This window comes from Macaca thibetana, chromosome 1 (assembly GCF_024542745.1).
Source record: "Macaca thibetana thibetana isolate TM-01 chromosome 1, ASM2454274v1, whole genome shotgun sequence".
NCBI classification, from domain to species: domain Eukaryota; kingdom Metazoa; phylum Chordata; class Mammalia; order Primates; family Cercopithecidae; genus Macaca; species Macaca thibetana.
The window spans coordinates 91,340,881-91,367,995 of record NC_065578.1 but is presented as its reverse complement, the minus strand read 5'-3'; the positions used below and the strand labels follow the sequence as shown (position 1 = coordinate 91,367,995).

Below are 27,115 nucleotides of genomic sequence, written 5' to 3'. Positions count from 1 at the left end.
AATGGTTTACACTCAAATTCACTACACTCAAATTCCATTACTTCTGAATTTACAACAATCTGGTTTCCACCCCATCACAATGGGTACTAAAAAAGCCTCTGCAAAAGTAAAAATTCTCACATTCCCAATGTAATGCCCTCTCTCCATTCCTCATCCTACTTAAATGCTCTGCAGTATGTGATACTCTTGATTTCCTTCCAAAAAAAATCTATCTTCATGGGCTTCTATTACACTATTTTCCCTTTTTCTCTACCTTTGATTACCTCTTCTTTTAACTATTTTTTTCTACTTTTACTGAGGAGGTTTTGTTTCTTAGAATTTTGTCCTTGAGCTTTTCTCTTCCTGCTCTGCAGATTTTCCTGGGTGTTTTCGTTTATTCTTACGGCTTCAAGTAGCTTCTACATACTGCTAATTCCTAATTTGTAACTCCTATTACACGCTGGTAGTTCTAGAAACCTATTTCTAGCTTTATATTTCCACTTAGATATTCTGTAACATCTCAAACATGTGCAAAATGAGTTGTCTCCTGTTTTCAATCCAACTATTAGATAATCTCCCAGTGGCTCATTCATTTTAACAAAGTCTATCAATTCTGCCACAAAAATGCCTTATACATCCACATCCTTTCTATAGTTGCTGTGTTACTTTTGGTCCTAATAATTCATTTCCTAGACTATAGCATTCAGTGTCCTTACTTGATCCTAACTACATCAGAGTATCATCTTAATCCATCCTCTATATAGTAAGCAGCAATTTTTTCCCTATTATAAAACCTAGGGCCAGGTGTGGTGGCTCATGCCTGTAATCCTAGAACCTCGGGAGGCCAAGGTAGGTGGATCACTTGAGGCCAGGAGTTCAAGACCAGCCTGGCCAACGTGGCGAAACCCTATCTCTACAAAAAATACAAAAATTAGCCGTATATGGTGGTGCATGCCTGTAATCCCAAATACTTGGGTGGCTGAGACATGAGAATCGCTTGAACCCAGGAGGCAGGGGTTGCAGGGAGCAGACGTTGTGCTACTACACTCCAGCCTGCGCAACAGGGCGAGACTCTGTGTCAAAAAATAAATAAAATAAAATTGAATAAAATCTGATTATGCTTCCTATATGAAGCTCCTTGTTGTACACAAATAAAAGTATACAAATTTGTATACAATTTGTTGTATACAAATTAATAGCACTGGTATATTCTAGGTAACTCATGACCTATAGCTATCATTCCGTTATTCTCCAAGAATCTTGAAAATGTATTTCCAAAAAAGAGTAGACATAAATATTTCATACTTGGGATATTTGTTTATTCTTCTTCCTGGAATGCCCTCCGGTGTGGCCTTAGATATTTTCTCCATTGATCTCCATTCCCTTCCCCACAATGAAGAGATATAACTTTAGGTAAAGACAAAATGGAATATTCAAACACAGAATAGGGAGGCTGAGGCAAGCGGATCATCTGAGGTCAAGAGATAGAGACCAGCCTAACCAACGCGGTGAAACCCTGTCTCTACTAAAAAGAAAAAAAATTAGCTGGGTGTGGTGCTACATGCCTGTAATCACAGCTCCTCTGGAGGCTGAGATAGGAGAATTGCTTGAACCTGGGAGACAGAGGTTGCAGTGAGCCAAGATCGCACCACTGCACCCACCCTGGGTAACAAGAATGAAACTCCGTCTCAAAAAAAAAAAAAAAAAAAAAAAAAAAAAAAAAAAAACTACAAAAATATTAGCTGGGCATGGTGGCGCACGCCTGTAATCCCAGCTACTCAGGAGGCTGAGGCAGGAGAGTCGCTTGAACCCGGGAGGCAGAGGTTGCAGTGAGCCAAGATCGCACCACTGCACCCACCCTGGGTAACAAGAATGAAACTCCGTCTCAAAAAAAAAAAAAAAAAAAAAAAAAAACAAACTACAAAAATATTAGCTGGGCATGGTGGCGCACGCCTGTAATCCCAGCTACTCAGGAGGCTGAGGCAGGAGAGTCGCTTGAACCCGGGAGGCAGAGGTTGCAGTAAGCCAAGATTGTGCCACTGCACTCCCACCTGCAAGACAGAGCAAGACTCCATCTCAAAAAATAAATTTAAAAAAACCACACACACACACACACACACAAAATAATAGGGAGCTTTTAAACTGAAAGCTGCAAAGAAGGATCAAAACGTCTCCCTCTTCCTCCTAATCTGTGTTGCAGTAAAACAGCTTGGAAATTTATTCTGCTAGGGAGATACTTCCGCTCTTGGGTGGCCAAGTGGAAACCAGAGCACATTCTAGAGGGAAGAAGAATGGACAAGGAATATTCATATCTGCCTTTAACTTAGGCCTAAATACATTAGTGTCTCAAGGTTTAGTTATGCTCTAGGCTAAACTCATATCAGAAGTACCCTTCGTGCCACACATCCCCTTCGACCCACCAGGAGAACCAAGTTGAGATGCAAAACTTTCCCTTCTGATAAGATATTAAGTCAAACAAATCTAAAAATATAAAAATTTAACCAGTTTTAGATGAATAGGAACTACCCTTAGGCAAGAATTTCTAGCCCAAGTTTCCTTAAGTGTAAACTATTTTATATACCTACAACTTCATTTCTTTACCTATAGAATCTCTAAGTAAGTTATCTTTCCCTTATTCTTTCCTACTTTTCTAATCCAGATAGGTGTCATGGAAGTTAAAGCAGCATTTCCCAGATCTGCTCAGAACTTGGTAGTATGGGCTCCGGCAGTAACAGGCGTGTGTGTGTGTGTGTGTGTGTGTGTGTGTAAAATGTATGTATATTATACACATAAATGTGTATATAATTTATATATATATTTATATATGTAGTGCGTGTGTGTATATATATATCATACCAATGTATATAACTTACATGAAAGTAAATTGGGTGTGAACTGTATACATAATTTTCTTTCTTTTAAATGTAATGAATGCCTACAGGTATAAAGCAGATAATTTCTAATGATGTGCTTCAGTGATTATTCGTAACCTGGAATTTACTAGTTATGATTGTTGGTATTTCCCAGATATTTAACACTTAAGATGACCATAGCATTTTCATATACGTATAGTTTTAGAAGTCAGTTTCTCAATAACAGTTGTTTACTTGTTAATTTCTTACCCGAGGGAGGCAGAATTTGTAAAGGTGAAATGTTTTTCACGGTCTGTAAATGTTCTAATTCTTGATAATTAAATGCTAATTGGTGGTGATTTGGTGGCATTACATGTGAAGGTGTGGTCTGATGAACAAGGGTAGTATTGGCAGAGGTTTTGTCTTGCACAGAACATTCTATCTGTTAAAACAAAATCAAAGTTATCACTTAGTTTTATCCATACAAGAAATATACCAAAGAGAACAGAAATACAAGAGGCAAGAATATAATTTAACGCTATCTTTTTAAAATACCTTATTATTTAAGTCACACAAATCTATAATGTATAGTTATCCCTATCTTGCAAATGAGGAAACTGGGGTTTCAAAGGATTAAATAACTTGGTCATTATATGGCTTACAAGAGGTAGAGTAAGTCAAAGCCTATGATCTTAGTTATAAGTATACATGTATATTATTAAACAATGCTATTCATTTTTTAAAGCTTTCCTATAATTACTAAAAAACAAAACAAAACAAACTCCTGAGTTTTCATAGCAAATCTAGAGACCAATTCACTTACTTTAGCCATTTTTCCTTACTGTATTACAGACATAAGGGGAGAAATTTAAAATTACATTATGGTCAACCCACAAGACTATCAATAAATTCTAATTCAATATTCAGGTAACTATCAAGTAAAAGCTATAGTGTAATAATAGCTAACATTTATTTAATGTTTACTCTATGTGAGGTACCAGGGTAAGTCCTTTATATGGTTTTTCTTTAATTCTCACAATAATCCTATGAGTTAGGTATAATTTTTATCTCTATTTACATTTTCTAGAAATAATAGAAGCAGCTTACCTAAAATCTCACACCTATTCTGCGGCAAGCGAAGTTACAGTAGCAAAGCCCAGTAACCTTATCTAACCAGTAGTAGATGGCACAGAGATAAATAAGACAGTCTTTCTCCTTTGTCTAACAAGGCATTGGGGTGAGTGAGTAGGTAGGCAAGTGTACAAGTAACACCTATGCGAACATGAATAAAACAAATGCCATAGGAATGTTTATCACAACAATATAGACCCAGGCCAAAGCTTAAAGCCTAATGCTCAGGTTTAAATCAGCCGAAGAAAAAAATCACTTTCAGAACTACACAAATATACACATTCATACATGAACCTATGGATTAATATATACTTTTACCATAAATAGACATTTTTTTTCTCAGTGAGTGCAAAAATTTTTACCAAAAATAGACCATTAAAAAGGTGGCATTCGCCAGGCGCGGTGGCTCACGCCTGTAATCCCAGCACTTTGGGAGGCCAAGGCGGGCGGATCATGAGGTCAGGATATCAAGACCATCCTGGCTAAATGGTGAAATCCCGTCTCCACTAAAAATACAAAAAATTAGCCGGGTGTTGTGGCGGGTGCCTGTAGTCCCGGCTACTCAGGAGGCTGAGGTGGGAGAATGGCGTGAACCCGGGAAGTGGAGCTTGCAGTGAGCCAAGATCGTGCCACTGCACTCCAGCCTGGGTGACAGAGCAAGACTCTGTCTCAAAAAAATAGAAAAAAAAAAAGTGGCATTCTACATGCTACATATTGAGATAAAAATGCTTCCAAAGTTCCTTCATAACTTGACATAATTTTTTTATTCCACTAATATACCTTTGGCAAGATAGATCATCTATAACTTCTTCCTATTCAAAAGGAATGGGAAGGCCAGGCATGGTGGCTGAAGTCTGTAATCCCAGCACTTTGGGAGGCCGAGGTGAGTGGGTCACCTGAAGTCTGGAGTTTGAAACCAGCTTGGCCAACATGACGAAACCCCGTTTCTACTAAAAATACAAAAATTAGCCAGGCGTGTTGGTGTGTGCCTGTGGTCTCAGCTACTCCGGAGACTGAGGCATGAAAATTGCTTGAACCCGAAAGGCGGAGATTGCAGTGAGCCAAGATCATGCCACTGCACTGCAGCCTGGGTGATGGAGTGAGACTCTGTCTCAACAACAAGAACAAACAAACAAATAAGTGTGTGAGTGTGTGTGTGTGTATATATTTTCTCTTATGTGTCCAAAGCCCCGTTATATACTACAAGTCATCTAATAAATATCCTTAGCCTTCCATATTTCTCTGAACATGCTTGCTGTGTTTTTTCGTTTTTTTTTTTTTGCCTCTCTTCATGCTATTACTTATTTTAAAAAATAAGCCTCTAATCTGTATGTAAACCATTTCTTTCCATGTTCTTTAAAACACATTTTAAGCAGTACCTGTGTGATGCCTATTCTTCCTTCAGGCAATATACATTCATTCTTCATTTTCTAAAAATAATTATATAGATTATAGCATTAATCATATTATCTCTTAACCATGTGATTATATTCCTTTTTCACAAATTACAACTCTTTTAAGACAATATTATTTGTTATTGTGTTTCCCTAACCTAGTTAGATGTTGTTACATAAATAATTCTATGTTTGGAAGGGGTACAAAGGGAAAAAAATGTACATGAGGATGACAACTTGAGCTAGTAAAAAAATCACTTCTGTTCTTTTCAAAGCACATCAACTACTAGTCAAACATAGATGTGTCAAAATGGATAACTGGCAATTATAAGCTTTATCTGTAGAAACCTTAATTACCATTCTCCTACCATCTTTTGAGAAATTTCACTTCATTGTACGCACAGTTCTGTACACTCATTCAGGATGCCAAGGCCATCCCTCTGTATTCAGACTGTCAGGGATAAGCTGAAGCTTCTAGAATTTGTTCTACTTATCCATTTGGCTTATATAACAGTTATATCTTATTGAAAAATGAAGCCAAAGAGTTTCCCTATTCGGTCTTCTTCGGGAAGAAATCACTGAACATTTAGTTGATAAGCTAAAAACAGTGACAACTTTCTTCATGTAAATAAAACTGAAAACAATTTTAAAGAAAGCTACTACTATACCTATGAGTTATAACATACATACTTTTAAAATTTGGAGATACGAATAAAGAATTAACTTACTTTTACATTCTCTTTAGAAGGAGAATCATTTGGTTTTACTTCTGTAAACTTAGGGAACATTTCTGCAAATGTATACACATAAATATTTTAATATTTATTAGCTTAAAAAATAACAAGCTATAATTTTTCAACATTAGAAACACAGTGAGGGCCGGGCGCGGTGGCTCACGCCTGTAATCCCAACACTTTGGGAGGCCAAGGTGGGTGGATCACAAGGTCAGGAGATGGAGACCATCCTGGCTAACACGGTGAAACCCCATCTCTACTAAAAATATAAAAAATTAGCTGGGCATGGTGGCAGGTGCCTGTAGTCCCAGCTACCCGGGAGGCTGAGGCAGGAGAATCGCTTGAACCTGGGAAGCAGAGGTTGCAGTGAGCCGAGATCACGCCACCCCACTCCAGGCTGGGCGAGAGAGCAAGACTCCGTCTCAGAAAAAGAAAGAAATACAGTGGTGATTTCAAGAAAATGCCTCTATTACCAACCTCTCATATGAAGAAATCCTTATAGTCACAGGTTTTCACCCTCTTTGAATCAGCTAAAATTTCTAAAGGGATACCTGCTTTTAAGATAATTTATTTTCCTATAGTGGAATAAATTTCAGTTTACATTATGTTCAGGCAAAAAAGCATAGTATGTTACTTAACAGTAAAGAGCTTGAATAACTGACAGTTTAAAAAGGAATTTGTTGCAACAGAGATAAGGTTTCAAATAAGCAGCATCCATTATGCTAAAATCATCTTTTATCAAATAGCCATAAATATAGCCCTAAGAGGCTTTTTAAAAAATCAAGAATTTACTATAAGAGAAGGGGATGTCATTTATCTGAGAGGATACAGTCAAAAAAGTAATGCTATTTTAGGTCTGTGGAAAGGTCTGCTGTGCTTGCTAAACTCTGTAATAAAGATTCTATCTGATTACTTCTAAGCTATTTGGCAGCCTCAGCTATACAGCAAGAAATGGGTTTTATATTATCTCCTCTGCCTTTAGAAATACTGTACAGCTGACACTGGCAGTAGAAGCAGACATAAAAAGAGATCTCTCCAACAGGGTGCTAGTGGGTTTCTCTTTCTTTATCCTACAATTGTTTCTGATGCTATCCTCCCCAGTCATAATCCTGGGTCAGTATGGTAAAGCACCAAACTGGTAGTAACTGCCTTGATCAGTCTCTCCAAGCCAGCTTTCATGACCACCTGAGTGTTATTTGTTTCATGCTCCAGGACACCAAGGCTGGTCAACACCAAACATTATTCAAACTTAAAACATTCTAATTTTAATAATTACCTTCTGCCTTCTGAAAAGCCATCAGTTTCCACTGGATGTGTTACTGTTCTTTCCTCTCCTAAAATGTTTGATGCTGGACATTGTTAAAATTGCTGAATGCCACTCAATGACATCCTTTAAATAATTCAAGTATTTAAAATGACATGAATCATCTTAATGTCACTCAGCTAAGTATTATTTAAGTGTTGCAGGCTAGGTGTAAGGGTAAGAGAAGGAGACAGACTGAGAAGATTGAGAATATATATCCAGATAGCTTTCACATTTAAAGGACAAATTAGGCAGGGCGTGGTGGCTCATGCCTGTAATCCCAGCACTTAGGGAGGCCGAGGCAGTTAGATCACTTGAGGTGAGGAGTTCAAGACCAGCCTGGCCAACATGCTGAAACCCCATCACTAGTAAAATACAAAAATTAGCCAGGTGTGGTGGCGTGTGCCTGTAGTCCCAGCTATTTGGGAGGCTGAGGCAGAAGAATCGCTTGAACCCAAAAGGCAGTTGCAGTGAGCCGAGATTGCATCACTGCACTCTAGCCTGGGTGACAGAGCCAGACCCTGTCTAAAAGTAATCATAATCATAAAGGAGAAATTATGGTTTCAGCTTTGAACAAAAAAACAAAACCAAAAAGACTTCACTAATATGATCATATATGTATATCTATACATCTAAATTATTCAAATATGCCCCTAAAATGACATCATCCTACAATATAAACTCTTAAGTATAGTACAAATATGACATACCAGATTGGTGTTCTACTAAAAAAAAGAAATTCAAGGGCATCACCTTAGTTTTCTAGTATATAAAACTAAGCTCAAAATTATTATAAAACTTAGCACCTCAAGGTCGGCGCAGTGGCTCACGCCTGTAATCCCAGCACTATGGGAGGCCGAGGTAGGTGGATCACTTGAGGTCAGGAGTTCGAAATCCCAAAACCTTAGCACCTCAAAATCTAAAGATATTAGCAAAAGGCATCAAGGAATTTTAGTTAAAAAAATAAAAACACCTACTATATATGGCTTATAAAAGTCTCAGCATTTTGCTTCTCATTCTAATTGTACATAATTGACTTTTTAAGAGCATAATAAACTAAAACTATACATATATGATATTCATGAGTTCCTGGCCTTTGAAATTAAAAGACAAACATACATATTTTCACTACCAAACTTACAACCCTATTTCAATTAGTGAAGAAGCTCTATCAGTGCTAGCAAACATCAATTAAAATTGATAATAAGGCCAGGCGTGGTAGCTCACACCTGTAATCCCAGCACTTTGGGAAGCCAAGGCAGGCTGATTACCTGGAGTTTGAGGCCAGGTCTGGAGTTTGAGACCAGCCTGGCCAACCTGGTGAAACCCCCTCTCTACCAAAAATATAAAAATTAGCTGGGTGTGGTGGTGCAAACCTGTAATCCCAGCTACTCGGGAAGCTGAGGCACAAGAATCGCTTGAAGCTAGGAGGCAGAGGTTTCAGTGAACCAAGATCGTGCCACTGCACTCCAGCCTGGGTGACAGAGCAAGACACCATCTCAAAAATAAAAATAAAAAATAAAATCGGTAACAATAATGACAACATACACATTGTCAACTAACTTCTCTAGGGAAGGATGACAACATGTATACACCTACCTTAAGAGGATCAAAATGGATACTATGTGTATTACTAAACAAATGCATATTGTGGCATATATCCTAATTATAAATGTTCTAATTTCACATCTGCCCCAAAAACTCAATATAAAATTTAGCTTCCAAAGTTTTCATTTTAAACTATCAAAAAAAAAATTAACCATAGGCCGGGCACGGTGGCGCACACCTGTGATTCCAGCACTTTCGGAGGCCGAGGTGGGTGGATCACGAGATCAAGAGTTCCAGACCAGCCTGTCAACATGGTGAAACTTCATCTCTACTAAAAATACAAAAATTAGCTGGGCCTGGTGGCAGGTGCCTGTAATCCCAGCTACTTGGGAGGCTGAAGCAGAAGAATTGCTTGAGGCCGGGAGGCAGAGGTTGCAGAGTGGAGATTGCGCCATTGCACTCCAGCCTGGGCGAAAGAGCGAGACTCTGTCTCAAAACAAAAAACAAAAAAACAAAAAATCAAACACAAAAAAACACAGAACTAAAAAAAATCTGCAATCATAGAGATCTGATTAAAGAGTTTACTACCTATCACCAATCAAAGCACTGAGATAGATGTTCCAGAGATACTAAATATTATTAGCAAGCCAATTTGAACTAAAAAACCTGAAAAGTTGAATAGGAACATAATACAATTTAAAAAACAAAGAAACAAAACAAAACAAAACGAAAAAAACAAGACCCGGCACAGTGGCTCACACCTGTAACCCCAGCACTTTGGGAGGCCAAGGCAGGCTGAAGTGGGTGGATCATGAGGTCAGGAGTTCGAGACCAGCCTGGCCAATATGGTGAAACCCCGTCTCTACTAAAAAATACCAAAAAAAGTTAGCTGGGGGTGGTGGCATGCACCTGTAGCTACAGCTACTCAGGACGCTGAGCCAGGAGAATTGCTTGAACCCAGGAGGTGGAGGTTGCAGTGAGCTGAGATCATGCCACTGCACTCCAGCCTGGGCAACAGAGTGAGATTCCATCTCAAAAAAAAAAAAAAAAAAAAAAACATACACACAACAGAATATGATGCCATATGTAGCAGAAATAATTACCAAAGACTTTTAAATTAGAAAAAGAAATCACACTTTTGTTATAGAGGACAGATTATAGAAAAGTGATTGGTAGGCCAGGTGTGGTGGCTCATGCCTGTAATCCCAGCACTTTGGGAGGCCGAGGCAGGCAGATCGCTTAAAGCCAGGAGTTCAAGACCAGCCTGGCCAACATGGTGAAACCCAGTCTCCACTAAAAATACAAAAGTTAACCAGGCTTGGTGTTGCACGTCTGTTGCCCAGCTACTTGGAAGGCTGAGGCATGAGAATTGCTTGAACCTAGGAGGCAGAGGCTGCAGTTAGCTGAGATGGAGCCACTGCCCTCCAGCCTCGGCAACAGTGAGACTCTGTCTCAAATTAAAAAAAAAAAAAAAAAAAAGAAATTTATAAAAGTCTAAAATAATTTAATAAACTCTAGTCATTTACCTTTAGCTTTCTAGTCGGAATGGCAACCATTATTTAGAGGCTTTCTTTGTATACTTCCTGCACTTACTAAATCATCCTCCTCTAAAAAGTTAAAATCTAGGCTTGAACAAAGTTTGTCAGTTTTCAAATCTTGCATGAAAAAAATCATATCCTTGTCATATCTATAGAAGACCTAGGTTGTAGTACTAAAATTACAAATTTATTTATTCCTGTTTGATGTCACCCATAACTAAGAAAGCTTTTTAAAAAAGAAACAAATGTTATTTAAAGAATAAATTTCTTTCTCTGAACATTACACCAAATCCAATAAAATGTAAAGAGTCCAAAGGATGAAGTGACAAATTCACTTTAAGTCTTAAACAGCTAAAGAAAAACAATGAATTGATGTCATGACCATTTAGTTTGTGTTTAACTGTGCAAAAACTGAAATTAAGTACACTGAAAAAATTCTATTTCACACTAATCAAATATCTGGGCTTATATTTAGACAGTTCCTGGAGTTATTCCCTATAAGGAAGGTTTTTATTAAAAGTACTCCTATTGATGAGCTGCTCCTTTTGATTTTTTTTTTCTCAGTATCATTACTAGTCACAGGATTAAAGCTATTAGTTATATTCCTCCCTATAAATCACTCAAGGTAACCCCAAGATTGTTGAGCATTAGAAAACTCTCAATAGCTTATGCGTGCATACTAACACAGCCTAGTCAACATAAGATACGTGCATTAGAATTGATTTCATTTTCAAGGCTTGGCTACATCTTTGATCTGACATTTAATGATTTTAGTTATGAAAAATCATTTTAAAAGATTTTATATTTATACTGATGTTTAATAAATGTTGACTTATCTGCATATGCTGACACCAGTTAAAAAGATAAATAAAATAAAATCACATTAAAATTTGCAATGACATGCTGCTTCCAGTCCATAGAGCTCTCATTTTCATTTTTCAAGGATTTGGGATTTCATTACGACTATCTTGAAACTGATTTAATATCTTGTTTAAAATGAGAATTAAGTGAATTTGGTAGATTTTTAAATAAAACTTTCCTTGTAAATCAGTGCTCCACCATGTGATCAATCCTACTTAACAAAGCAGAATTGAGTGAGTGAAGGTGATCTGGTTGCAACACCTGTCACCCCATTGGTCAAAGGGTTGATTCAGCTGATCTGGATGGCCAGGAAGGTATCTCCTTCCTCCCTCACCACTCCATGTACATCCCTCCCGAAGCTGTGCACTTGGTTGAAGAGGACCTTCTCTGATAGAGGAGGACTGTTCATTGGTCAAGGGTACACGAGTAGCTGTGCTCCCCTACTAGACCCTCCAAACAAGCTCTCAAAGCAGAACTAAGTCTATATTTTCTAAAGTGCATAAACTGAAGTTTGGGAATGATGAAAGATAACCATTTAAGTAACGTGGAATAATAAATAGCTTCAATATCACTTACAACACTCAAAGATTTTTCAGATATTAAATCTTAAAACATTTGCCCCACCTAAACAGCATAATGGTATTGTAGTAAAGAGAGACCAACTCACAATACAGCATAACTATAAGAAGTCAATAATATTTAAAACTTTAGGTTGGGTGCGATGGCTTACGCCTGTAATCCCAGCACTTTGGGAGGCCAAGGCGGGCGAATCACGAGGTCAGGAGATCAAGATCATCCTGGGTAACACGGTGAAACCCCGACTCTACTAAAAAATACAAAAAATGAGCTGGGTGTGGTGGCGGGTGCCTGTAGTCCCAGCTACTCCGGAGGCTGAGACAGGTGAATGGTGTGAAGCTGGGAGGTGGAGCTTGCAGTGAGGCGGAGCTTGCAGTGAGGCGGAGCTTGCAGTGAGGCGGAGCTTGCAGTGAGCCGGGGCTTGCAGTGAGCCGGGGCTTGCAGTGAGCCGAGTTTGGGCCACTGCACTCCCGCCTGGGCAACAAGGTGAGACTCCGTCTCAGGAAAAAAAGAAAAAAAAAAAAAATTTTAGAGAAAGTAATTAAAGCTCTCTGACACAAACATTATAAAAGAATGACTTGCTTTAAAAAATTGCATATAGCCAAATTGCTATAAGAAAATCCAGGAAGACAGATACTAAATGAAAACTACATTAAGAAAAAATTACTAAAGACGAGGCACAATGGCTCACGCCTGTAATCCCAGCACTTTGGGAGGCCGAGGTGGGCAGATCAGCTGAGGTCAGGAGTTTCAGACCAGCCTAGTCAACATGATGAAACATCATCTCTACTAAAAATACAAAAAATTGCCAGGCACGGGGGCTGACGCCTGTAATCCCAGCACTTTGGGAGGTCGAGGTGGGCGGATCATGAGGTCAGGAGATCGAGACTATCCTGGCTAACAGGGTGAAACCCCGTCTCTACTAAAAATACAAAAAATTAGCCAGGCATCGTGGCAGATGCCTGTAGTCCCAGCTACTCGGGAAGCTGAGGCAGGAGAAGGTGGTAAACCCGGGAGGCGGAGCTTGCAGTGAGCTGAGATCACACCACTGCACTCTAGCATGGGCAACAAAGGGAGACTCCGTCTCAAAAAAAAAAAAAAAAAAGATTTGAATTCTGAGGCTGAGTTATTCTGATAGAATGTTAGGAAAACAGAGAATATATATTGCACAATTTTAAGAACACAAGTTAGTGATAAACATTCTTTCCTCCAAGCAACATATAATAATATTGTATCAGAAACTGATAATTCATATTAAAATTAAGGTACTTTATTGAAAACTCTGTATTATATTGTACTTTTCCTCTAACACTTGAAGCATTTATTATAATTAGATAATTCAAACTAACAGGTACAGTAAGAGTTTTATCCTACAAATAAAAGACAATGTGCTCTAACTTATTAGACCACAAATGCTTTATTAGATGAAGTTACAAATGCTAATTACAACTGAAAATACTAAATGCAGCTTAAGTTTTTCCAGTATTGTTCTATGCTTAGAAGTCAAATAAGGAAATACTGTATAATCAGAGCCCTACCTTTTTAAATTTTCTAGTATGACAAATTCCAAAGAAAGTAAAAATTGTTTATTCTCCAAAAATGTTTATCACTATATAATTTAGAAATGTAAAAGCAAAACACAGCAATCAGCACCATATAAATGCAAACTAAACAGAACTAAGAGTTAAATAGAATGTATTGCAATTCAGCAGACCATACTACCACACTGAAAAAAGAGGGATGCTTTTAATAATGCTAAGAATTCCTGATGTCACAATATTCTGTGTGAGATATTTCTTTAAAAAGAGAACTGAATTTCACAAGAAATACTTCATTTAAAATAAAGCAAAATTTAGGGACAAGTGTCCTATATTCTGAATTTGCCTTTTGGTCAATAAAGATGGACCACTGCCAAGTCAGTATTCTTGGGGTAGTGATTACTTATCAACTATGTAATCATTAATAGAAAAGCACAAAGAAAACATAAGTGACCTAAGCTTGACACAACTGCTAAACTATACAATAGGTCACTTGAGCATAGCTGAGAATCTGAATTTAAAGTACATTTTTCTATAGATGGAAGAAAATATTCTACAGTGAAGAAACCAAAGAAGTAGAAAAATAATCTGATTTCTAGCTTCTGGGATGACTGGTTTCTTAACTCAGAAACATAGTATCACCACATGGCAACCCTTGCAACATGAGAGTGATTTGATAGATCATGGAGAGTAAAGCGAAAGGTGCTCTCAATCTTTTATTTTATAAAACAAGATTATTTTATTATCTGATATATTTTGATATTAAGATTTGAAATTATTGAGACTATCCCTCCTTGAGTAAACTTTTTCAACATTACAAACCTACACGTCATATACATGTAATATGAAGTTTCATCTTACACAGTATCTCTTTTAGGGAAAATACTAAGATTGTCAACATGCAATTAAATAATTAGCATGATATACAAACCATGGATTCTGGGTAAGTAACAAATATTTCTTCAAAATATAAATCAATATTACAGGAAAAAAAATGCTCCCACCAACAGAGGTACATTTAAGGGGACAGCTAACCTGATTCAGAACCACTGCTGTCTGAAGAGCTTAAGTCACTGCTGCTACTTTCAGACTCTGATGAGCTGCTGCTGCTGCTGCTGCTCTCACTCAGTCGGGAAACACTTCCAACAGCTTTGGATGGTTGCGTTTTCTCAGCTACAAAACAGAGAAACATTAAAATGCCAGAAGAATTAAACAGTTGCAGGAACATTTAAAAACTGCCACCTAGGCTGGGCATGGTCGCTCATGCCTGTAATCCCAGCACTTTGAGAGGCCAAGGTGGGAGAATCACATGAGGCCAGGAGTTGACGACCAGCCTGGGCAATGTCACAAGACCCTGTCTCTACAAAAATAAGTAAATAAATATAAAAACTGCCACCTACATTTTGTTTGACGTTTTCTAGAATTTAACTGATTATTAACATCCAGTAACCGCTTTTCCAACTCCTGTTTTTTCTGTGAGTGAAGTTCTTCTTTGGACATCATTATTTTCTTAGCTGTGTTAGGAGGGAAGAAAGTGAGTATAACCAAAAACCAAACCAAATACAAAACTGATTTCTATTAATATGCAGAAATACATACCAGGAGGTTTTAATGGTCTCTTTCTTAGACACGCGGAAACATATTTTTCTAATTCTCTTAGTGTTGATGCTTTCAGTGTTTCAAAGTCTATCTCTATCTCATCAGGATTGGAATTGCTCAGAGAAGGCTCTCTTGACTGTATTATATGAACTACTCGCCCGAGTTTATCTCCAGGGAGTTTGTTTATATTCAAACTTAACTGCCTTTTCTCATCATAGTTCATAGGTTTAGCATTATCTTCATCTTCAGATTTTTGACCAATGTACTGTTGTTTCCTTTTCTTTGGCTGACTGTAACAAAAACTAAATTTAGTCCAACTTATCGTTATTGTCTTAATAAGCTATCATAATAAAAGATACTTACTTTCTCTTGGACTTTTCCTTTAGTCTCATTTGCTCACACATTTTTCTTGGATTTTCATTGCTGTTATTAACCTTTTCTTTTTTCTTTTCCTTTTTAGACTTCTCTTTCTTTTTATTTAGCTTACGGAAAGGTACTTGGGACAAAACCTGGAGCTGCTGATGTACAGCTTTAAGCTGATAAAATTAAAAAAATCTGTAAACATTCATGTCTCTAAATAATTAAAGAAACTAGAAAAAAATGAAGGCACTCCAAAGTCAAGAGTGTCTTTTGTGAAATTCATTTCTTATTACATTTCCTTCAAGTTTTTATTTAATTTCACAAATGCACTGAATTTTTAAAGGGCATGTTTTAAATTACAAAAACTATCATGTGCTCAACTCATAAACTTAAATATTCATCTACAAACAGATCAAGAATAAATAACATTTCCAGGTGGTCTTTTTTGTTTTTTTGAGCCAGGGTCTTGCTCTGTCAGGTGGGAGTGCAGTGTTGTGATCCTGGCTCACTGCAACCTCAACCTCCTAGGCTCAAGTGATCCTCCTGCCACATTTTTTTGATTTTTTTGTAGAGACATGGTCTCACTATGTTGCCCAAGCTTGAACTCCTGGGCCCAAGCAATCCTCCCACCTTGGCCTCCCAAAGTATTGGGGTTACAAGCGTGAGCCACGGTGTCCGGCTGGTTTTTAATCATTGATTTTTGAGACTTGAGCTCCAGAACAGTTTAACATGTTATCATAAAAAGTAGTTAATGTTAAATAAGACCTCATCCATAAAATCTCTCTGATTATTTCATAAATCATTTCAATGAGAATCAACCACTCATGATTAGGGATGACATAATTTTTTTTAAATAACAGATTTTTATAATAAATATTTGATTAGGAAAGACTATTAAACATTACAAATTTGCCAATAAGTAAATAAAGCCACAGTTATGAAATGATTTAATTATAACAGCTTTAAATCTGCAGAAAAAATTTCCTGATAGATTAGTGCTCATAGACTATCAAAATTTGTATCAATACAATCAACTACCTGCTCCTGAAGCTTTGCAAGACGCTGAACTCGTTCATCTTCAGAATCACCAGAAGAGTTTCCTTCAGAGGAGGCTTCATTAGTGTTCTCTCTACCAGTGGTTTCTGTGATATCTGTTTTGATGTAACATAAAGGCATACTCTCAACAGGTTCAACTGGGATCTTTGAAAAATGCGTTTCGAAAACATCCTATAATGAAAAATTAGTTTGTTATGGTTTTCTGCATTTTTAATTTAATCCAGCAATTATAGCTTTTAATAAAAGGTACATTTCAGTGTCATATTTTGACCAGAATTCTTTTTGCCTTTAAGATATATCAGAAGAAACATATTAAGATTTATGCAGGCCAGGCGCCGTGGCTCATGCCTGTAATCCTAGCACTTTGGGAGGCCGAGGTGGGTGGATCACCTCAGATGGGGAAATCAAGATCAGCCTGACCAACATGGAGAAACCCCATCTCTACTAAAAATACAAAATTAGTCGGGTGTGGTGGCACATGCCTGTAAATCCCAGCTACTTGGGAGGCTGAGGCAAGAGAACCACTTGAACCTGGGACGCGGAGGTTGCAGTGAACCAAGATTGTGCCACTACACTCCAGCCTAGACAACGAGAATGAAACTCCATGTCAAAAAAAAAAGACTCATGCTTCTCTGCCTGCCAAACTTAGCAACTTTTCTCCATTTTTTTCAGGCAAGATAGACCTCTCAAGTAATACACGGGATCTTCTTTCAAGGGCCCTATAGTTGGTAGATCATTCTATTACCTCCAAATGGTTCATTTAGACTGTCCCCTCAGTGGGACATGGGCTCTAGTCAACCATATATATATCTACATCCCCTCTTCACTAATATTTCCCCAGTTTCCTTTGTATGCAGGGCAGCTTCATTAAAATATTCACTACTAAAGGATGCAAGAACTCAAACAAACAAAAAAACACACAACCCTTTCAGTTTTAAAAGTATAATTCATAAACTATTTTGTTGGTGCAAAAGCAATTGTGGTTTTTGCCATTTAATACTTAAGAGATGTGGGTGTTATTATTCTTTATCTCTTAAGTTATGGTTCTAAAAGATGTTTAAACTATGTTCAGAGGAAAAACACTTTCAGAGCACAAGTAATGGCTCACCTGAAGCATTCTTGCCATTGTCACAACTTCGTGATCTGGAGGATTGTACTTGTAGCAATTCATGAACATTAATCTAACATCTGCCGCAAATTTGTATGCATCCTTATATTCTTGGTTATCCATTTTCTCCTAAATTAAAGAAAAACTACAGGATTCACAAACAAATAGTTCAATTCAATAATTATTTGAGCACCGATATTAAATGTTCATATTACAAAATAATTCATATATACAGAAAACAGTTGCCCACCATCCAGATTTGACAAATGTTAAAATTTTGCAACATTTGTTTCATATTTTTTAGACTTTGAAAAAAAATCCAGTGAATTTTGATAAGTAGAGATAAGGAAGGAGGACATTCCAGGTAAAGAGAACTGGAACAAAATCACAAAAGTAGAGTGTTTTCATATAATCTTTTTTTTTTGAGACAGAATTTCCCTGTCACCCAGCCTGGAGTGCAGTGCATGATCTCGGCTCACTGCAACCCTTCCTCCTCCTGCGTTCAAGTGATTCTCGTGACTCAGCCTCTGGAGTAGCTGGGACCATAGGCAGGCACCACCATTCCCAGCTTTTTTTTTTTTTTTTTGTATTTTTATTAGAGACGAGGTTTTGCCATGGCCAGGCTGGTCTCGAACTCCTGGCCTCAAGTGATTTGCCCGCCTTGGCCTCCTAAAGTGCCAGGATTACAGGCATGAGCCACTGTGCGTGGTCTAGAACCATGGACATGTTCAAGTGGAAGAAAACAAAAAGATATATTTTTAAAATTTCCAGTGACTCACTCCAGGTAGTATGACAATGATGATCTTAATTTCCTTCATCTTTTTCTAGATTTTAAGATTTCTTTGCAATGATGAATTACTTTTATAATCAAGAAAAAGAAGTTCTTCCTATTAAGGCAACATTTACCTTAATAGTTCCAAGATCCATTGGATTTTTGACAATGTCATAGTAGTTATGGAGTCCCAAAGCATTAACGTCAACAGGATTATAAAAGGGCCATGCATATGAAAAATGTTTCTTTGCAAGCATTTCTTTAAGAATCTCACTACAGTGCCTTAATTGTTCAGTTACTTTAACACTCTTCACAACATTATATTGTTGCTGAGAATCTGGCAAAACATTCTTTGGCATATTTTCTTTTATAGGTGGCAATGTCACTGATTTTTCTGTGAATGTTGGAGAAAATTCACTACTTGCTTTAACTACTGAAGTTGCAGGAGTTGTTGTATCTGCTTTCCTCTTCACACCCTTTGTAACCTAAAATAGAACAATTCAACAACAAAAAAATATATTTAAAGTGATATTCAGAGCAATAGTTCCTTATCACTTAAAAGAAAACAGGGAAAGATTATTGGCACCAAATCTTTATATAGATAATTTACAAATATTGTTGTCAATCCATGTATTAACTATTGCTAAAGGTTAATTTCCTTTTGTAGGCAAACTAAATAGTTCTAATATTATCTTCCCACGTACCAAAGAATGTCTTGTGCAAACCTTAAGATGAATGAAAAGTAAAAAATCAAAGTCATAGTTATACCAAAGTTTCTGAATACCTGAAAATCAGCAAGAATATATGATTTTTAAAAGAAAACTATGTAGGTGAACAACTTCTGATATTAATACTATCAAGACATCCAAACAGTACAAATTCTACCTAAGAAATATCAAAAATTTGGCTAGCCTCTTAGGTCTCTATTCATAAAATGCATAGAGGTGGAAACAGTATGATTTCAGATTGCTAGATGCTAAATGAATTAAAAAAGAAAAATTGCTAGATGTTGAAGACTAGTTTTCCTATTAACTGAAAAAAAAAATCCAAAATTAAAAAGCAATGATTTTAAAACTATAATAAACTTACTTGGGCCACAGTTTGTGAACTGGAGTTGACTGAAGCTCCTTGTGCCACGTTCAAGGGAGAAACAGATGTCTTAGGAAATACAGAAGGAATTGCTTGCTGCTTAAATACTTTTTCTGTTGCGTTGGGCGACGATTTTTCTTTAGCAGAAAAAACAGCTATATTCTGTTGAGTGCCTGGAAAAGTATGAGCCAGAATCAAATATATGAATGAATAAAGTATAAAACACCACTTTCTGTCTTATTTTCTATTTCAATTCATTTAGTTCAGCTTTTTAGCAATATAAGCATAGGATACTTATTTCATTTTGAAATCTACACACACAGGATTAGACAGGTTAGACCAATTTAGATATAAAGATATAATAATGGAGACTTCAACATTTGTTATTAATGGTAGGTTTACCAGCTTTATTCAAAAAGGTGCCTGGCTTAAACCAAGACTAATAATAGAGCCATGTGGTTAGCTTCAGGTAGCTGTGAACATAAGCAAAAATTTCAGATACTCTGGAGACCAACCACACAGTACTATGTGAGGTCTTCAGAATGCTCTGCATAAATATCCAAGGATTTCATTAATTGTTACACATAGTCCATCACAGAACAAAAGATGTGAATATGATTCTCTTATCAATACATTCTTCAGAAAATTCTGCCAAAGGAACAATTGTCATGTTCTTCTGCCCTATCTGTTTTTACAGAATGTTATGACTTCAGACATTTGGATCATATCACTCTGAAATCTGTTATTTCAAGAGTTCAACCTTCCATCAAGGCAACTCTATTCTTCTAATTGTTCACAACAAAAACCCTGAAGTCATCTTTGATTCCACTGTCTCTCAAACTCCATATGCAACCCAGCAGCAAACCCTGTTAGCATTATCTTCCTATCTAGACTCCAAACACTTCTCACAAGCGGCATTCACTCTGGCCCAAGGTATCATCAGTGCACAACTCAATTACTGCAATAACATCCAGGCAGGTCTTCCTTCTGCTTTGGTACTCTATAGTCTATCCTCAAAACAGCTGTCAAAGTGATCTTTTAAAACTCAAATTAGGCCGGGCGCGGTGGCTCAAGCCTGTAATCCCAGCACTTTGGGAGGCCGAGGCGGGTGGATCACGAGGTCAGGAGATCGAGACTATCCTGGCTAACATGGTGAAACCCCGTCTCTACTAAAAATACAAAAAACTAGCCGGGCGTGGTGGCGGGCGCCTGTAGTCTCAGCTACTTGGGAGGCTGAGGCGGGAGAATGGCGTGAACCCGGGAGGCGGAGCTTGCAGTGAGCCGAGATCACGCCACTGCACTCCAGCCTGGGAGACACAGTGAGACTCCGTCTCAAAAAAAAAAAAAAAAAAAAAAAAACTCAAATTAGTGACGACTTGTAATCTTGCTAAGTAAAAACCAAAGTGCTCACAGCATATATGTGACCTGCTTGTCCTCTTCTCCGTACTTCTTCCCTCCTTCCAACCTCACTTCTTATTACTTCCCTCTGTCCTTACCTCACTCTAGCCTATTGGCCTTGCTCAAATTTGGTAAGCAGAAGACGACTATTTGTTTTGCCTAAAATAAGATATCCTTATGCCTCATTCCAACATTTCCTTCAGGCATTTACTCAAATGTCACCTTCTCAACCACCCTATATAAAATAACATTTTCACTCTACCCTATCCCCACTCATCAACTGTATAGCTCTTATTCTGCTTTATTTTTTCCATGCCATTATTACATTTGATATACAACATATAGCTATTTCTGGCCCTTCAATTCTTGCAAAACAAAATCAGGAACTAAGTAAATCTGAATGTATTTTAAGACAGGGCTGATATTCCTCAATATCTGAGTTGTCACTACTCTTTAAAACTTAGGAATCAAATACATTCAGATAATCTCACATCCTTTGATATTCCAACTGTTGTTACTCTTTGAACTTGGGAGTTAATTAGATCTGCATAGTGAGGAATAGTTACAATTACTTAATTTTGTCTCTGTCTCTCACAATAAAAAGCTCTGTGAGAGTAAGGGGACTTTGTTTTGGTCACCCCTAAATCTCTTGTACCTAATGCAGTACTTGGTACATGAGAGAAACACAGTAAATATTTACTGCATGCCTATTGTGTTGGGCACCATTTTAGGTGCTAGGGCGCAAATTCTCACATATGTCTTTTCTTTTTTTTTTTGAGACAGGGTTTCGCTCTGTCACTCTGTTGCAGTGGTGTGATCATGACTCACTGCACCTTCAACCTCCTGGGCTCAAAAATGAACAAGACAGACATAGTATCTGCTCTTGGAGCTTACTGTCTAGTGTAAGAAACAGACAAAAAATAAGTAATCATATTGAGTACAAGTGATGCTAAGTGTTAGGAAGGAAATATACACGTTACTAACTAAACTAAGGCAGAGAACTATTATGGACAGGGTAGCCAAGGAAGGCCTCCCTCTCTAAAGCTGACAACTAAGGTGTCACTATACAGGTAAGAAGAAGACAGCTAGGTCAAGAGAACTATAGAATGGGAAGTAAGTACACATGATTAGTGTGTGCACGAAGAAATAAAAGCATTTTTAAAAAGACACAGTAGTCTCCTAAGGCAAATACTGACAGAAGTCAAATAAAATGAGAATAGAAAAAAACACTACTTAAATTTTGCAGAATGAAGACTACAAGTGACCCTGACTGACAAAACGTCTTTGGTGGTGAAATAAAGCTAGAACTTGTGCTAAGGGGAGTACATGAGTATACAGGAAGAAAGAAAAAAAGGAACAATAGCTGGAAGAATATGAATAAAGGAGTATTTTAAAGATGAGATACTAGACCCAGTTTATAGGGTAATGAAACTAACCCCATAGAGGAGGAGAGATTAATGATGCAAGAAAAAAGGGAGATGACAAAGGAATAAAATGGTTGAGATGGCAAGATCGATTCACAAATGAAGGCATGGCCCAAAGTGATGGAGGATCTGTTATAGGCCTTTGCTCTAGCCGATTCCTCCGCCTGGAATGTTCTTCTTGCAAATCTTCACTTCTCAACGAGGCCTCCACTGAATCTGTCATGTTTGTCTCTCACTTCCTACTAGAATATAAATTCCAAGATGGCAAAGTTTTTGTTTTATTTAGTGATAATATCTCAAGAGCACAGAACAGTGTTGTGGTACATAATCAGCACTCAAGTATTTGCTCAATCAATATTATCAATTTAATACTGAGTTTTCTTTGCCATAAATTATCAACATGTACATAACCACATTATTTTAAACTAGCTACCATCATATGACAATTTCCCTACTACCGTGACTAACAAAGACATGACTCTGGTAGTGGAATGCTTCTGTCAGAAGTTTTTTAAACTTAGACATTCACTCTGAAGCCAAATCCTACCTATCCTTTGAGGTCAAACATAACTTATAGCACCTCTAAAGCCTTTCCCAACTTTTTCAGCGTGATATGGTTTGGACGTTTCAACTTCTTCAAATCTCATGTTGAAATGTGACCTCCAATGTTGGTGGTGGGGCCTGGTGTGGGAGGTGCTTGGGTCATGAGGGTGGATCCCTCATGATTCTCTTGGTGTTGTCCTCGATGTAATGAGGTAGTGCTCACTCTATGAGTTCACACAAGATCTGGTTGCTTAAAAGAGCACCTCCTCCCTAACCCCACCTTGCCATGTGATACAACAGCTCCCTCTTTGCCTCTTACCATGATTGAAAGCTTCCTGAGGCCCAGAAGCTAAGCAGATGCTGGTGCCATACTTATACAGCCTGCAAAACCATGAGCCAAATAAACTTCTTTTATTTGTAAATTACCCAGCCTCACATATTTCATTTCTTTCTTTTTTTTTTCTTTTTGAGACAGGGTCTCGCTCTGTCACTCTGTTGCAGTGGTGTGACCATGACTCACTGCACCTTCAAACTCCTGGGCTCAAGCAATCCTCCCCACCTCAGGCTCTTGATGAGCTGGGACTACAGGTGCATGCCACCATACCTGGCAAAGTTTTAAATTTTTCTGTAAAGGGTCCTTCTGTCTTGCTCAGGCTGGTCTTGAATTCCTGGGCTCATGTAATCCTCCCATCTTGGCTTCCCAATGTGCTGGCATTACGGCCATGAGCCACAACAAACAGCCAGGTATTTCTTTATAGCAATATAAAATGTACTGGCACACATCACATATCAATTTCTCACTCTTGGCCATGCATGGTGGCTCATGCCTGTAATCCTAGCACTTTGGGAGTCCAAGGCATGAGGATCATTTGAAGCCAGGAGTTCAAGATCAGCCTGGGCAACAAAATGAGACCCCACCTCTATAAGAAACAAAAAAATTAGCTGGGTGTGGTGGCACATGTCTTTAATATTGGCTACTTGGGAGGCTAAAGTGGGAGGACTGTTTAAGCCCAGGAGCTCGAGGCTGCAGTGAACTGTGATCGTGGAGTGCCACTGCACTCCAGCCAGGGTGACAGAATGAGACCTGTCTCGAAATAAAACAAAACTTCTCATTCTTTTGAAACACAGTATATATTACATGTAATTTCATCTGACACGTGTCATAATGCATTGTCTTAATTTTTTTCCATAATGCATTGCCTTGTAAGTTTTTTCAAGTTTTATTTCTAACAAAAAACTTAAATGTAGGCCTGGCGCAGTGGCTCATGCCTGTAATCACAGCACTTTGGGAGGCCAAGGTGGGTGGATCACCTGAGGTCAGGAGTTTGAGACCAGCCTGTCCAACATGGTGAAACCCTGTCTCTACTAAAAAGTACAAAAATTAGCTGGGCGTGGTGGTGCATGCCTGTAACCCCAGTTACTCAAGAGGCTGAGACAGGGGAATCACTTGAATGTGGGAGGCAGAGGTTGCAGTGAGCAGAGATCATGCAATTGCATTCCAGCCAGGGCAACAAGAGTGAAACTCTGTCTCAAAAAAAAAAAAAAAAAAAAAAAAAAAAAACAAAAAACCTTAAAGAAACACTTGAAAGTTAAGTTGTAGCTATTTGTTTCAGATGCTCAGGTAACTGCTAAGAGCATGTTTCCCTCAGATAAAAGATCAATGAGAAGATCAATAATTTTTACCTTCTAACAACATTAAATGGAAAAAATATCAATTTTTATCTTGCTAAGGGTAATAATTTAAGTCAGCAACAATTAGCACGTTGGTTTTACAATTTAAATACCATACTGATCTATGTACTATCTACCTCATAAGGGCTTACTTAAATCTTCCTGTAGAAGCCTAGGTCTCACATTGTGACATTAGATCAACCTTTTCTAAAATAAGAATAACGACTTAACTAATCAGTGAATATCTCATAGATTTGGTTAAAGCACTATAAGTTATGACCCACCTTAAGGATCTATTAGCAATAAAAAAGTATATATTACTATCAATAAAAACCTGAAAAAAAAAAATCAACTTCTGCCATGAACCTATTACAAGCCTCCTATATCTCAGGCACTTAACTATACACTTTATAAACATTTACAATCATGAAAGAAAAATATTTTTCGGGCCGGGTGCGGTGGCTCACGCCTGTAATCCCAGCACTGTGGGAGGCTGAGGCGGGCAGATCACGACGTCAGGAGATTGAGACCATCCTGGCTAACACGGTGAAATCCTGTCTCTACTAAAAAAAAAAATACAAAAAATTAGCTGGGTGTGGTGGTGGGCGTCTGTAGTCCCAGCGACTCGGGAGGCTGAGGCAGGAGAATGGCGTGAACCCGTGAGGCGGAGCTTGCAGTGAGCCGAGATTGTGCCACTGCACTCCAGCCTGGGTGACAGAGCGAAGACTCAGTCTCAAAAATAAAAAATAAATAAATATTTTCCTGATAATATAAATGAGGAAACTAACACGGAATGACTAAGAACTTAAAGATTACACTGCTTAAGTGATCCAAAGATAAACCAACATTTACTACATTCTTGGTTAACCTCTACAATAAATCTATTTGAATACTTAAGATTTTTGAAACACCATATTTAAACAATATGATTATTAGTTGTAAAGATGATTTCCTCCAAAGATTTTTGTGACTGAAGAAAAAGTTAGGAAAAAAAGACAATCTCCCAACCCAATACTAACATTTCATTCTCAGCTATGGAAATTTTTTTTAATGCAGAGAGCACTAGCAATTTGGGCATTCTTATCAGTACAGCACAGATACAAGATCCACTGAAAACAGTAGTAACAGCTATGATTTTCTGAATCCCTACTATGTGAATGGCATTATGCTACAGGAAAGCTGGCTCCAAGGCCAAAATCAATGCAGTCCTCACTATTTTTGAATGATACCCATCCTTGTGATCAAGGTTTGGCAGATTATTTCAAATGGACATTTTTTATCAATAGAATAGGATGTAGGACGTCTGGATGTCTGTCTCCTTTGAGGGATTTACACACACACACACACACACACACACACACACACACACACACACGAGAGAGGGGAAAAAAACAGAGAGAACCATGAAGTGTTTACCTCCTGCCTTACCTTTCTTGATTCTTTCCTTACCACCCACAACTTGCTCTTCTTGTGGCATCTGAGATAATTTCTGCATAAACAGCTTCTCGAGAGCTTGTGCCATAAGAACAATGTCATCTCCAGGCTACAAAACATATTAAATATACCATAAGGATATACAGTATGGTCACTGTACCAAATGTTTTAAATTCAGGCCACTTTATTGAAGGCAGTAACATAGTACTCCTAGACAGTATTAATCTCTTATAAATTTAGAAAATAGTAAAGTTGCTCACATTTTATTTTCTTATTCTCTATGGTTGAAAGCAGCTCACATTTAAAATTCTAGCATTCTACTCCTTCAACTTCTAACAAGTACCCAAATGGCTTTCCGAACACTAGAGAATTACAATCCAACCAATCCTACTAAATCAAAGAGGTATTAAAAATGAGAATTTCACCAGGCATGGTGGCTCATGCCTATAATCCCAGCACTTTTGGAGGCTGAGGGGGGGGGTGGATTACCTGAGGTCAGGAGTTCGAGACCAGCCTGACCAACATAGAGAAATCCTGTCTCTACTAAAAATACAAGATTAGGCCGGGCGCGGTGGCTCACGCCTGTAATCCCAGCAGTTTTGGGGAGACTGAAGCGGGCAGATCACCTGAGATCGGGAGTTTGAGACCAGCCTGACAAACATGGAGAAACACCGTCTCTACTAAAAATACAAAATTAACCAGGCATGGTGGTGCATGCCTGTAATCCTAGCTACTCGGGAGGCTGAGGCAGGAGAATTGCTTAAACCCGGGAGGCGGAGGTTGCGATGAGCTGAGATAGTGCCATTGTGCTCCAGCCTGAGCAACAAGATCAAAACTATGTCTTTTAAAAAAAAAAAAAAAAAAATTAGCCGGGTGTGGTTGCACATGTTTGTAATCCCAGCTACTAGGGAGGCTGAGGCAGGAGAATCACTTGAACTGGGAGGTGGAGGTTGTGGTGAGCCGAGATTGCACCATTGCACTCCAGCCTGGGCAACAAGAGCGAACTCTTGTCTCAAAAAAAACAAAAAAAAATTCAATTTTTCAATCAATTATTTGCTTACAAGTCTTCATCTTGCTTCAATTTATGACTGAGAAAAAAGTAAGTAATTTACAAAGCAACAGTTCTCTTAAAGAGAACATTTATTTCTAAGTTAGGTAGCTCAGGAAAATTACTAAACTTCATTTAAAAATATTACATCTGAAAGCA

General features: G+C 37.9%; 1 protein-coding gene across 8 annotated transcripts in view; it reads right to left on the bottom strand.

Moving 5' to 3' along the window:
• BRDT (bromodomain testis associated) overlaps positions 1-27,115 on the bottom strand; it is a 66,553-nt gene that overhangs the window by 22,993 nt on the left and 16,445 nt on the right. For 7 of the 8 annotated variants that reach the window (XM_050776675.1, XM_050777129.1, XM_050776746.1 and 4 more), the window contains 12 exons: positions 25,903-26,017; positions 19,439-19,611; positions 18,484-18,834; positions 17,578-17,706; positions 16,452-16,640; positions 15,417-15,589; positions 15,054-15,343; positions 14,855-14,968; positions 14,490-14,627; positions 6,085-6,146; positions 5,342-5,392; positions 3,102-3,273 (listed from right to left, as the gene is read on the bottom strand). In XM_050776675.1, the coding sequence (XP_050632632.1) occupies positions 3,102-3,273; positions 5,342-5,392; positions 6,085-6,146; positions 14,490-14,627; positions 14,855-14,968; positions 15,054-15,343; positions 15,417-15,589; positions 16,452-16,640; positions 17,578-17,706; positions 18,484-18,834; positions 19,439-19,611; positions 25,903-26,017 (1,957 nt within the window). The remainder of the gene's footprint in view (positions 1-3,101; positions 3,274-5,341; positions 5,393-6,084; positions 6,147-14,489; positions 14,628-14,854; positions 14,969-15,053; positions 15,344-15,416; positions 15,590-16,451; positions 16,641-17,577; positions 17,707-18,483; positions 18,835-19,438; positions 19,612-25,902; positions 26,018-27,115) is intronic. The other variant, XM_050777050.1, reaches the window with a different exon arrangement.